Source organism: Hemiscyllium ocellatum, chromosome 31 (assembly GCF_020745735.1).
Source record: "Hemiscyllium ocellatum isolate sHemOce1 chromosome 31, sHemOce1.pat.X.cur, whole genome shotgun sequence".
NCBI classification, from domain to species: Eukaryota; Metazoa; Chordata; class Chondrichthyes; order Orectolobiformes; family Hemiscylliidae; genus Hemiscyllium; species Hemiscyllium ocellatum.
Window position 1 is genome coordinate 16,251,885 of NC_083431.1, and position 14,250 is coordinate 16,266,134.

General features: G+C 42.3%; 1 protein-coding gene across 3 annotated transcripts; it reads right to left on the reverse strand.

The window, feature by feature from the left end:
* Positions 1-642: 642 nt before the first annotated feature.
* On the reverse strand, positions 643-11,997 carry gemin4 (gem (nuclear organelle) associated protein 4). Of its 3 annotated transcripts, none has more exons than XM_060847978.1 (3): positions 11,937-11,997; positions 8,879-8,970; positions 643-4,659 (listed from the first exon to the last, which is right to left on the reverse strand). In XM_060847978.1, the coding sequence occupies exons 2-3, from the start codon at positions 8,886-8,888 to the stop codon at positions 1,382-1,384; spliced, it is 3,288 nt and encodes a 1,095-aa protein (XP_060703961.1). In that variant the 5' UTR covers positions 8,889-8,970; positions 11,937-11,997; the 3' UTR covers positions 643-1,381. The 3 variants fall into 3 exon arrangements, with proteins under 3 accessions (XP_060703961.1, XP_060703962.1, XP_060703963.1); XM_060847979.1 differs by having other exon boundaries at positions 11,933-11,972; XM_060847980.1 differs by lacking the exon at positions 8,879-8,970 and having other exon boundaries at positions 11,937-11,979.
* Positions 11,998-14,250: the final 2,253 nt, after the last annotated feature.

Below are 14,250 nucleotides of genomic sequence, written 5' to 3' on the forward strand. Positions count from 1 at the left end.
ACTAGATTAATATCGGATATCTGGTTACCATGGGCGAGTTGGACCGAAGGGTCTGTTTCTGTGCTGCATTGCGCTACGACTCAATGTTCCAGGGTGAAGCAAGTCAATTGATCAGTAGCACAGCCATGACTTTAAACACTTGCTCCGTACACAACTGACACTCAATGGCAGCGGTGTGTACCAATTCCAAGGTGCACTGCAGCAACTTGCCAAGGCTCCTGAGTCAGCACCCTTAAAATCTGCAATCTCTATAACTAGACGACGAAGAACAGCAGATACATGGAAACACCACCACCTTCAAGTACTCCCAAAAGTCTCACATCCTGATTTGGAATGATATCGCCACTCCATCACTGCCATTAGATTTCCATCATAAGTTACCAGGTCCATTTGGAGCAGGGGAAAAAGAGTTTTCCATCAAGATTTGCACTTACATTTTTAGTAGTATTGAGTTGAATTTCTTTCAGATTTCAAAAGAAACAGCTTGATATTTTGTTTGTACCACAGTAGATCAACAAAATAAATGCACCAAAATAATTTCCCGTCCACAATGATAAAAGTGGAATAATTGGTATACAGTAAATAAAATCTCATGACAAGACAAAATTTGAGAAGTTTTTTTAATATTTACAAACCATGGAGGAAAATAAAATCTGGGGGAGAATGATTTTGTTTTAAATCAACTAGGGTAGAATCTGGCAGTACCTTGGCTGCTCAGGAACTCACGAAGCCCTTAAAAAAGGCAAAATAAAGAAATTAACTTTAATAAAAACATTGAGTTGCACTCTCAACATGTACACTGATTTACACTGAGACCTTACACTTTCAACTCAGGGTCCGGAGATGGCTATAAACAACTCAGTATTCAGTCTCAATTTAATTGCGCTCTGGTAACTTTGAGTTTCCTTTGCTTCGCAGGACTTGCACAGGAGTCTCTGAAACAAGATTCAACTTTTCCATACAATAAAACACCCTTGCAATGCCAAATTCCAGCAGCTCATGGACAGCCATAAACTACTCAACAGATTTTACAAAGGCCATGGATGCTGGAAACCAGAAACAAAAACAGAAATTGTTGGAAAATTTCAGCAGGTCTGGCTGCATCTGTGGAAAGAAATCAGAGGTAACATTTTGGGTCAAGTGATCCTTTCTGATAGTAGCTCGGAAAAAGGTGGGAAGATAGGGTGGGAAGAATGACAAGGAGTAAACTTTTACCTCCTGACAGTCCTGCCCCCAACTCTATCTTCTGCATAAAAGCCAATCTTTTCCTAGCTACTATCAGTTCTAGAGAAGGGTCACTCAATGCAAAAGAGTAAGTGACTTCTCTCCACAGATGCTACCAGTCCTGCTGAAATTTTCCAGCAAAGTCTGATTTTGTAACTCAACAGATTTTGCTGATTTTCTGCAGGAGTACAGAACGTTGCTCTTCGCTGGACAGATTCTCAGCAATGGTATAGAGGAAGTGTTTTTCATCGACTTTGCTGAGTAGCCCAGAGGTAGTGGAATTGGCCGTTGTCAGGATCTCATACTGGGAAAGCAGCTCCAAGGCTACGTAATAAAGGGGCTCAGACGTACCGCTGGGCATCATTACCATAATGTGAATCACATGGCAAAAGAGCTGCATGACAACAAAAGTGGCTTCCTGACTTCCATCCGGATTCTGAGTTCCATGCTCTTTGAGTCTGCACCTCAGAGACTCCAAGATGTCTGACATACTACCAGCACACTGTCGTGCTACATACTTCCACCCGGCTGCTGGAAGCCAGTCAGAGCAGCTACAACTGCAGATCAGCTGAAAGGCCCTCAGTAAAAGCTGAGAGAACTGTAGGTGATGGGCAAAAGGTCGGAGGTTGAGCAATGGCATATAGTGAACATATTCCAGGGTATATGGCACATGAAGCAATTCGCGCTGCAGAAGGCTGTTCACAACATGGTTGAGGCGTTTCCATTCACTACAGCTGCACCAAGGCAGCACCTGGATCAGTGCAATTAGAAAACCTTTGCTAAACATATTGATCTCCTCAACATTTTTAGCATCAATTGTTAGATGAGACAGCATGCACTCCATCATATTAGTAGAGATACAACAACATTCCACCCATGCCAAAAGTCCAGTGCCTGGACCATACTGTGGAAGGTTGAGTGGTGACCAACCATCATCTGAAAGATCACACACCTCAAACAGTGTGGCAGGTACCTCGTATTTGAAATGGTCCCCAAAGATACTTTTTAACCAAAGACGCATAGTCCAGTCCAACTGTTCAGTTTTTCTGTACAACCAACAAACAGATGTAGACCACATATCTGGATTTCCAGAAATGATCTGTCCAACAACATCACAAACTATGTTCAACGTCTCAATCAGGAGACCTTTTGTTTCTATAGAAATGTGATTTGATGTTTTATTACTGTCCTCCTCCCAGCACAAAATGCATTGCTCCAGAAGCTGAGAAAGAGCAAAAATGAGGGGGAAAGGGCAACAGGCAAGTAGCCAATGTTCTTTGGTCCCGTCATCTGTCAACGGAGTCTTTAGAGCACTGTTAAGGACTTTAAGAGGAAACTCGACACTCGAGTTGCTTTCCATTAGATAAGGAAGGACAAATATCTTTGTAGCATCTGCTGGCTGGAGGAGAGGACTTGGGGATTCTTCATTAATTCCTTCTCCTGGTTCCATAAGAGATGTCAAGAATTCAAGAAATTGATTTTCACCTTTAGTGGTGGCAAAGCTATCCCAAGCAGCTTCCAGGAGACACTTGGCGAAGATATTGAGCCCGTCTGAAGACAGCTTGTCCTTAAAAGTCAGCGCTGGCAAGTTTTTCAGGATCTGGCCAAGTAGCTTATGGGCACCCAGATTCACTGCAGCCAAGTGGCACGCCTTCTGCAGAGTGGCTTCTGGATTTAAAAAAGCAACTCTTGCAATAGCGTTCACTGCTTTATCAAAGTTCTTTGCAGCCTCGCTCTGCGTAATACAGTTAAACACCATGTTCACCTCCTCTTCAAACCAGTCCTTAAAAGCTCCCTCATCTCTACAGAGGCCTTTGCTATCATAAGAGGACAGGATCCCCAACAGAGCTTTATTTTTGTCAGCAACTGACAGTGCAGTCAAGCAATCTAAAATGATATTCATCAGTCGTTTCATCTTTGACATTTCACTGATCCCACTGGATGAAATGCCTTTAAGCGTTCCAGCTAATCTCAATACGAAATCAGTATTTTGAAAAATGTCCCGGTTTCTTTCAAGACAATCAAGCCAACCATCAGCTGATAAAGCCCAATCAGGACTAGATGCAAATATTTCACATATTTCTGCATATCTTTCCATTCTTCTATCAATTATCGTCAAAACAATGGAAAATTTAACTTTATCTGTAGTAGCAGCATCATCTAAAGGCACGAGCGTGCCAATCTGCTGAACAAAAGTGGCTGAATTCAGCAAGAGATCAGACAGATTTTTCTTGGCATCTTCAGATACCATCTTGGATTTTTGGAGCAGGGGACAGATTTCACGGAAGCATTTTAAACTTTCTGCTGTTCTATAAATAGCCAGGTGTCTCTTCTGAATTTCAGTGTCATCCTCAGGCTCGCTTTGGAGTTCATTTACCCATGAGTGGAGGAGATCAGCAAGCAACTCAATCCCTACTGTCAGTGCTCCCTCAGGAAGCTGGAATGAAGACTTCTGAGATGTGGCTCTCAGCTCTCTCTCTGTCTCTTTCACATTCCTGATGAATATTTTTGGTATTGGCAACGTTTGGACTTCAGGATTACTTAATGTAATCAGTCTGGCAAATTTCTCCAAATATACCTTAGTAGACACTTCAACAATATTTTCAGAAAGAACTGAGTTGCGTATCATGTCTGACAGCTTTGCTAGGGCAGAACACTTATAAACATAAGGTTTTATATGACTTTTCAATCTCTTAAGACCATCTAGTAGCAGAGAAGGAATGGGTAGGTCACGTGAAGTTACAGGCACGCTCACTGAAGGGAACAAAGAAGAAACATCAGGATCTAGTTTGAGTCTCTTAGATGAATGACTAAATTCATCAGCCGCATGTGCCAAGTACTTTTTAGCCTCCTCTCCAAACGTTTGAACAATTCCATCCTTTTGTCCATCATGTTGTTTCATTAATTCCCACCATACATCTAGAAACATGACCACATCATCATCACAGGTTCCATCAAGAACATGGTCCACAAAATGAGTCATTTCCCGACAGCTTGCATCAGCTGGCAATTCTGAAAGTAACTCAACAAAGACATCGGAGGCCCCCAGTGATTTTACTATCTCAAATAAAACAGTGTGATTTATCTCTGGAATCATGCTTTCCGCTGAAAAGAAGAGGTCTTCCTTCCACCTTCGATCACGTTCAGCATCTGAATCCAGTTCCTCCTTAATATTAGACCCAGTTACATTAGAGTTCAGTAGCTTTGCCCAGACAAAAGCAAGTACTTTCCTCTGCCAGTGCTTGGTTTCTGTAGGATCCTCTGCCAAGTCAGTCCTTCCATTACAGATCTCATGTACAGCACAGACAATAGGTTTCCCTAAGGTTGTCCAATCAGATTTTTTCATTTCCAAAAGCATATTGTGCTGACTTTGCTTCTTGGCTAACAGAAAGCCCCCGTGGAGGACTGCCAACTTCTCACAACAAATCCAGGATCCTGCACAGTGCAGAAAAATCAATTAATTCCAAACTCATAAAAGTGAAATCCTTAGTTTAGAAACTTCCATTACGGCATCAATAAATAAAATACATTTTATTATATAGCACCTTTAATGTTAAGACATCGGATATGTGAGTGAAAACTTGGTCAATGATATAGGTAGAGCAACTTATAGGAGAAAAGGGATCAGTGCCCTGTCTTTGAAGGCAGAAAGAACATGTACGCAGCCTTTCAATTCAAATAACCATTCATCTGTTCATTTTTCAAATGCCCTGATTATAGTCAACTATCACAGTTTAAAATGTAAACACAGCCTGACAGTTAATTGTCAATCATCATTCATGGGTGCATGCTCCATGTCTCTACAAAGAAAAGCCAATTATTTTGCACTTTCCTCTCATGTAATATAAATTTTGATTTTCCCCTTAAAGTGACAGTCCTGATCAGTGCGTGAAGAAAAACTTTGACAAAATATCTTCTCTTTCAGGATTTCACACATGACCTAACTATACAATGATTAACTTACGTTAGGAACATCTTTTTATTTGACTGCTAGATATTTGTTTTAGGATATTGACTTTAATGAGAAATGCTAATGGAAGGACAGTTGGGAAAGAGTCACTGAACTCAACAGTGCAAGAGAGTAGAATAATTGAAAAACTCTCGGCACTAAATTCACGGTCTTCCCTCTCCCAATCAGAATGGGAGCTTCTGATTTCCTTTAGTCAGAAATTTGGAAATCAAAGAAAGAAAAAAAATCTGATACCAAACACTCAAGTTATTGTTTTGCATGAATCTCAGAGGCTTACAGAACAAAATTAAAGGAACCATAAGGTCAAATAATAGTTATTTCACAGAACAAAACCATTCAGCATACTGTGTTTGTGCTAGTCCTCTGCAAAAGCCAATCAACTGGACCTACTTCCCCATCTTTTCCTCAGAGTACTATCCTTTCTGTGTCCTTAGGTAATGATCCAATTGCCTTTTGAAGATCACAACTGAACTCCATCACACTCAGGCAGTGAATTTCAGATCCAAACCAATTGCTGCTTGAAAATATCTTTTTTCCCCCTTATTACCACTGCTTTGTTTGCTAATCACCTCAAATTAGTATCTTTTGATTCTTGATTCTTCCATCCGTGGAAATAATTTCTCTACCTACTCAGTCTAAATTCCTCACATCGTGAACACCTCTGTTAAATCCCCTCACAACCATTTTTCTAAGGAGAACAGCCCAGCTTATCTATGTAACTGAAGCCTCCCACACGTGGAATCATTCCTTTCAGTATTTCCTGAACTTACCTAAAGTCTTCACATCATTCCTGAAATATGGTGTCCAGAATCAGACAAAAAACCTCTAGATGAGGCTGAACCAATATTTCAGAAACTTTCAGCATAACTTCCTTGCTTTGGTGATCTAAGCTACTATTTATAAAGCCTGGGAACCCAAATATCTTTCCCAACTTTCCCTGTTACCTGCAATGATTTGTGCACATATAACTCCCTGGAGGAGGTCTTGTGGTGCCGTGGATAATGTCCCTGTTTCTGAGCCAGATCTCCAAGCTTGAATTCATTCATTCCTTGATGACCAAGGAGGATGCATTTAAAATGTGTCAAAACAGGTTGACTATCAACCTATAAATCCTTCCAACACACAAGCAAGCAGTAAGAGATTCCTGATAAAATAAGAGATGGAAAAAAGATGAGAGCACCTACCTTCAGCATCCATTTCTCTGAACAACGTGCCTCTCTACCTCACTTTCCTCCTTTAAGACCCACTTTAAAGCGTACCTCTTTGACCGAGCTATTGGCAGTTTTACACAATATCTGATGTAGTTTTAGACCTAGTTTTACAATGTTTTGGTGTGCTGCTTTGGGGAGCTTCATTAATTTATACATAAAGTTGTTGTTGAGAGTTGTGTTGCCTGGGCAAGAGTTAACATACGTCAGCTAGCACAGAGCAAACAAGGCTGGATGCAAATTACGTTGTACAAACCGAGAGTTTCGAATATACACAAGTTTGCATAAAGTGGAAAATGGGCAGATGGCCAAGTTTTGGAGTAGTAAATGCAAGATGTGACAAAGGCACAGATAAGGATTTCAGCAGCTGAGGTCAGGCGTGGTGACACCAGATAATATTCTGATGGTGGAAGTAGACAGGTTTGGTGATAGAGTTGTGGCTGAAGTATTGTCCACAGTTAATACAGTACAGTCATAGAGTCATATTGGGATTTAACAAGCATGTCAATAATATAGGAGAACAGGGTGCTTATAGAGGAGATCATTTGAAAGAAACTTGGAGGTGAAGTCAGTGGATTAGCAATCAAGTATTCTTGGCTCAGAATAATACTCTGGGGACATGGGTATATGAAATAGAACATTAGTCTCAGTAGTACATGCATATAACTGGTATTTCTTCGAGGAAATTTCCTAGATCATTAGTGATGTTATTTTCTTAATCCCACTCATCAGTATTCTCATTAATTTCTTTTGTGGGCTGCACAGTGACTCAGTAGTTAGCACTACTGCCTCACAGCACCAGGGACCAGGTTCGATTCTAACCTCAGGTGACTGTCTTTGTGAATTTTACACGCTCTCCCTGCATCTGCAAGAGTTTTTTTCTGGGTGCTCCGGTTCCCTCCCACAGTCCAAAGTGATACAGGTTCAGTGGGTTGACAGTGCTAAGTTTCCCTGTAGTGTCCAGGGATGCACAGGCTAGGTGGGTTAGCCATGAAAAATGGTGAGGGTTTGCTTTGGGGTAGGATGCTTGTGGATCGTCAGTGCTGGCTCAGTGGGCTGAATGACTTCGTTCATGCTGTAGGGATTCTGTGATTCTAGTTACCATTAAACCATTGTTGACTGCCATTAAAAAAGCAACCAGTTTCACTAATGGTCTGAAAGAAATGAAATCTGACATTCTTACCTGGTCTGGGCTACACTCAATTTCAAACCCTGAAGTGCCCTCAGAAATGGCCTACCAAACCATTCAGTTCAAGAGCAATTAGGGTTGCAAAGAAAAAATGCCAGTGATGAACACATCCCCAAGGGGAAAAAAAAACAAGGTCACAAAGCAATTTCAAAGTAAGTGTCTGTATAAGATTTTGTTTGATAACACTTGCATGAAAGACCTTATTTTAATTGGAAGGTGCCATATAAATGCAAATTGGTATTGCTGTTACTGCAAGGGTCATCACACTGACAAGGCATCAGTACCTCTATACTGTAACTATACCCAGGAAAAGAGCAGCTTTGTGAAAGAAGAACTGGAATAGAAGTAACCCTAACATTTGCAAGAGCAGAGCAACTTCCATTATTGTCCTTAAAGTATCGCTCATAACGTGTATGTCAGAAAAAAACCATTGACGCTTTCCACTGAACCTGCAGCAGTAACACGACCACATAATCTCAAATTTGATCCTTAGTCTGAGTCAAGTTGGCTGACGTCCTGACATAATCAGAATTCACATGACGTCAGGTTATAGTCCCACAGGTTTATTTGAAATCCCAAGCTTTAAGAGTGCTGCTCCTTTGTCAGCTGACCTCCTGACATGGTGAGGATAGTGCGACTACATATTTCTGTTCTCTATCTCTCTCGATTTCTTCAGGTACCAGTCAAAAATTCATTAACCAACATATCTTTTAGTCAAATTGTTCTTTCAAAATAAAAACAACAACGTTCAGCAAGCTTCCTGCAGTAATCAGCCAAGGGAAGCATTTGAACAGCAAGTTCACTTGAGAGTATTGTTGCTTTCTGCACAAGAACATAACTGCACTCAAATTTCTTTCTGCAATTTAGCAAATCTTGCACTGGAGAAGCTGCACCTCATGCTCAAGTTATGCTGTACAGAGATATGACACAAAATTTGATTAGATTAGATTAGACTTACAGTGTGGAAACAGGCCCTTCGGCCCAACAAGTTCACACCGACCCGCCGAAGCGTAACCCACCCATACCCCTACATTTTACCCCTACCTAACACTATGGGCAATTTAGCATGGCCAATTCACCTAACCTGCACATTTTTGGACTGTGGGAGGAAACCGGAGCACCTGGAGGAAACCCACGCAGACACGGGGAGAACGTGCAAACTCCACACAGTCAGTCGCCTGAGTCGGGAATTGAACCCGGGTCTCAGGCGCTGTGAGGCAGCAGTGCTAATCACTGTGCCACCGTGCCACCCACGATATGGTCTTTAAAAATAAAAGGGAAACTTACCCTGCTCCATTTTGAGAGATTATGCTCCCATACAGTGTGCAATCCTTGATGGCTTGATCATACAATCAGAAACTCCTCCAAACCTGTGAATTCTTCGAAAAAAATGGAACTTTTTAAACAAATTCTTTAAAAATCAATTTGTAAAGAATATCACCCCCCACAAAAAAGACAGTTTTCTTGTTTGAAAAACTTGGCAGCAATTGATAGATGTAGTTATCCTGCCTCCTATATCAAGCTGTTTTCAGTAAGTTATGAATACAAAAATGGCAGCATGACTGAAATCCTCTACAAGGATTTCAGTGAGTCCCTCTCTCACTGCACACCCCAGTTCATCTCCTCTGCCCATCGCCAGACCATAGCAACACTACGACTGGAGGAAGAGCGCCTCATCTTCCGCCTAGAACACTCCAACCACAAGGGATGAACCTAGATTTCTCCAGTTTCCTCATTTCCCCTCCCCCCACTTTGTCTCAGTCAAATCCCTCGAACTCAGCACCGCCCTCCTAACCTGCAATCTTCTTCCTGACCTCTCCGCCCCCACCCCCACTCCGGCCTATCACCCTCACCTTGACCTCCTTCCACCTATCGCATTTCCAACTCCCCTCCCCCAAGTCCCTCCTCCCTACCTTTTATCTTAGCCTGCTGGACACACTTTCCTCATTCCTGAAGAAGGGCTCATGCCAGAAACATCAATTCTTCTGCTCTTTGGATGCTGCCTGACCTGCTGCGCTTTTCCAGCAACACATTTTCAGCTCTGATCTCCAGCATCTGCAGTCCTCACTTTCTCCTCCAGCATGACTGAAATGTCAATTCTCGATGATACACTGCTTTGTGACAGATCATTGCTAGACAACCCAACTAATTTTCGCCTCACAGTAACTGCAGCCTAGTCAAAATGCAGACACCCGGACATAATAAAGTCTCTTTTGTCTTTCAATATCAAGTCTCTGCATTCAATTGATCATTGTATGTTATCCCAAGTGTGACTCCACAATCAGTGCACCTTACTTTCACTTTCAGTATTTCAAAAGGGAATTGTCCAGTCTGCAACCCCAGATTCACTCTTCAAATTATCCCCAACACCTTCACTTCTTCCATAGGCATTCTCCCAGCTAAGTGCAAAAGACTATATCTACCTTAGAGAATGTTGGAGAATCTCAGCAGGTCATAGAGTCATAGAGATGTATAGCATGGAAACAGACCCTTCGGTCCAACCCGTTAATGCCAAACAGATATCCCAACCCAATCTAGTCCCACCTGCCAGCACCCGGCCCATATCCCTCCAAACCTTTCTTATTCACATACCCAACCAAATGCCTTTTAAATGTTGCAATTGTACCAGCCCCCACCACTTCTTCTGGCAGCTCATTCCATACATGTACCACCCTCTGTATGAAAATATTGCCCCTTAGGTCTCTTTTACATCTTTCTCTGGCAGCATCTGTGGTTAAAGAAAGAAAATTAATGTTTTGAGTCCAGTATGACTCTTCTTAAGAACCATCTTTTTGCATCCTCACTGACCAAGATGCCAAACTCACTTATGCCAAGTCACGGAATGATTGAATTGTACTTCTTTCAATCTAGATCACTGCATTCACTGCACAGTGTGGTCTGCTCTACACCAGGAAGAACAAAAGAAGATTGGGTGACTGCCTTACAGAACACCATGCTGTCCACGTGACCCCAAAATTCTGGCTACCTATTCACCAATCCATTTTCAATGATTGTTGGTTTCCTGCAGCTGTTCAATGAAGTTGAAGACTAGTATTTTTCTTCCAAGTAGGTGCTTTACAGTCTTCTGGATTCAATATCGAGTTTAACTTCAGACTATAAATGTTTCTCACTCTGTTTCAGACTGCAGCCATTGACAATGATCCTACAATTCCCATTTATAACTCTAGATATGTCTTTGGTTTCTTTATTCTAATCCCTGCATCTGTACTCAAATGAAACCCCATTACATCACTAATATTTTTCACTTCTGGCAAAAGGTCATGAACCTGAAACATTACATCTGTTCTTCTCTCCGCAGATGCAGGAGTACCTACTGAGTATCTCTAGCATTTTTCCATTGTTTATCTGAAATATGGAGAGCTTGGTAATAATTGCACCTTACAGTGAGAGTCAAATGAAAATACTCAGTGGGTTTATCAACATCTGCAGAGATAGAAACACAGTTAACACTGCAAATCCAATGACTACTCTTCTTTCAGACCTCCAATATCCAGTATTTTGTTTGAGATTCTAAAACTAATGGACAAACGAAGTATAAGACACTACAGCCAGCAGATAACAACATGGAGGAAATCTATGCAGACACTGGGAGAACATGCAGACTTCACACAGTCACCCAAGGCTGAAATCAAACCCAGGCTCCTGTGAGGCAGCAGGGCTAACCAGCGAGCCACCCCATCTTCAGTACTATCCCCACATCCATTGCTGGAGTGTTCTTCTAGTCTATTACACTGAAGACGTGATGTGGAGGTGCCAGTGTTGGACCGGGATGTACAAACTTAAAAATCACCGAATACAGGTGATAGTCCAACAGGTTTACTTGGAAGCAGTAGCTTTTGGAGCTCACCGAAAGCTGGTGCTATTATATTGAACATGATTTGGAGACCTGAAGATCCAGCGCTCCAAAAGCTAGTGTGCTTCTAATTAAACCTGTTGACCTATAACCTGGTGTGATTTTTAACTATTATATTGAAGACATTGTGTGGATGTTTCATGCTGAAATGTGGTTTCTCCATACCATAATCAATGCAACTTAACTAAAATCATACATTTTAACTGCATTCAAACCACAGCAGGCAAATTTAACGTTCTGAAGAAATCAAACGCCCTCCTGAAGATGGTTTAACCCAAAGATAAAAGAACAGGGAGCGGTGTACACTTGGGGTAAAGTTGTAGGTAGGCCCGAGGCTCTTGAGGGGGATGTGTAGCCTCCGGGGCTACCTCAGGCTTCCCCGCCGCCACCTCAATCCCCATCCCCAAAACCCAGGCAGCCCCGCCCCCCCTCATACAGAACCAAAACCTCCTCCCTCCAACACTCACTCACTTATTCATTCATTCATTCTCTGCCTCCATCACTCACTCCCTCCGCCGAGCGTGACGTACTCCCAGCAACACGAGGGGGAAAGCCGAGCGCCAGCGCTGCTGCCCCCTAGGCAGGATGAGTCGCTGCACTGCATTGCAACTGGCCCCTGCCCAGAAGCATCAGCATTTCTGAGCCAGGATACCCAGGCTCATGGTGCTGAGGGCATGTTATGACACCTCTGAAGAGTTTGGTCCAGAACCCTATTGGTGATGAAAGTTGCTAACATATTATTTTTAAAAGGAACCTTTGTGTCGCTGAGCCAGGAGGCTGCTCCAGAGGTGTGTTATAACATCTCTGAACAGGTTGATTAGAAAATATCTACTTTATTCAATGGGCGTTGCAAGTTGCAAACAGTTTATTTTTTTTAAAAAAGAGTTCTGTGGCACAGTCATAGTGTCTGTACCCAGGAGACTCAGGGGTTGACGTCCTGTATGTTCCAGGAGTGTGTTAGAGATGTTGGAATCCAAGGTAGACAAGCAAGAGGGTGGAAGAACACAGCAAGCCAGGCAGCATCAGGAGGTGGAGAAGTCAATGTTTCAGATGTAACCCTTGAAGTGTCTGGTTGAACAGGCTGATTAGAAGAAAAAAAAATCTATTTGACTCTCTTGGAAATGGAAATTGCAAAGGTTTATTTTAATAGGTTGGATGGCACAATGGTAATGTCCTGACCTCCAAGCCAAGAGAACCTGGTTCAAGTTGCATCTACTCCAGAGATGTGTTGTAACATCTTTGAATATGCTGATTGAAAAGATCTATTCTCACAACAGAAGAAACATACCCAGAGAAAGTTCTAGAGAAACTCAACAAGTCTGGCAGCGTCTGTGGAGAGAGAATAGACTTAACATTTTAAATCCACTCTGAAACTTATTTTTCAGACTGTATTCATTTTAGATTTTCAATGTTTGCAGCATTTTTGCTTTTATTACAAGAAATACGCCACAAAAATTTTAAAAATGGAAGCCCAAAAACCCTGCAAGATATTTCCACTCCTCTAATTCTGGCCTCAGATTTTAATTGCTCCCAATGATTGGTGCCCCCTTACTTCATCAGCTTTAGACTCTAAAACCCGTGCCTACATGTTTGCACATTGAGATACTTAGAAAAGCTTACTTTGACCAAGTTTGTCATCATATGATCTAATATCTCCATGTCATACTTGGTTTTTGTAATTTTAAATACATATATGGGATGTGGGCATCACTGACTAAATTTGATTTAGATTTAGATTTGAGTACAGTGTGGAAACAGGTCCTTCAGCCCAACAAGTCCACACCGACCCGCCAAAGCGCAACCCACCTACATCTAACACTATGGGCAATTCAGCATGGCCAATTCACCTAACCTGCACATTTTTGGATTGTGGGAGAAAACCAGAGCACCCGGAGCAAACCTACCCAGACACGGGGAGAATGTGCAAACTCCATACAGACAGTCGCCTGAGGCGGGAATTGAACCCGGGTCTCTGGCACTGAGAGGCTGTAGTGCTAACCCCTGTGCCACCGTGCTGCCCGTTTATTGCTCATCCTTAATTGCTTTGGATACGAGTGGGTTGATAAACCATTTTTAGAGGGCAGTTAAGAATAAACCCCATAGCTGTGGGTCTGGAATCACCTCTAGGCCAGACCAGATAAAGGTAGCAGATTTCCTTCCCTAACCTAAAGGACATGAATAAGATTATGCCATGGATCACACTTTTCAACAATCATTGAAAATGGATTGGTGAATAGGTAGCCAGAATTTTGGGGTCACGTGGACAGCTTGGTGTTCTGTAAGGCAGTCACCCTATCTACTTTTGCTCTTCCTGGTGTAGAGCAGACCACACTGAGCAGTGAATGCAGTGATCTAGATCGAAAGAAGTACAATTCAATCATTCCGTGACTTAAGGCACTATGTAAATGTGTTAAAAACATTTCTATATGCTTGTTATTCCACAGGTTTTGGTATGTCAAATTCAAGATGGCTGACAAAATAGAAGCAGAGAAAAGAGATTTTGACCTCAAGAGCCTCCCCCATCTCCAGGTGACACCCCCATGACCCTACTCAATGAGCCACTCTTGACAACACCCACCTTTCTCGCAGGATCACTGCTTGATCCTGAGACTCAGATCTGCCAGCAGCAGGCACAACCTCCTTCTCTGTGGTGCAATTGAGTGTTGGAACTCCTGGCTAGGTGACTGCAGACAGGCTGCCATTCTTCTGGGTTCTCAGTCAGGAGGAAGATCTGTTGGTGTCCACTTAAGTGCCTGACGGGCTGAAGATCCTTCTCTCCACCCAA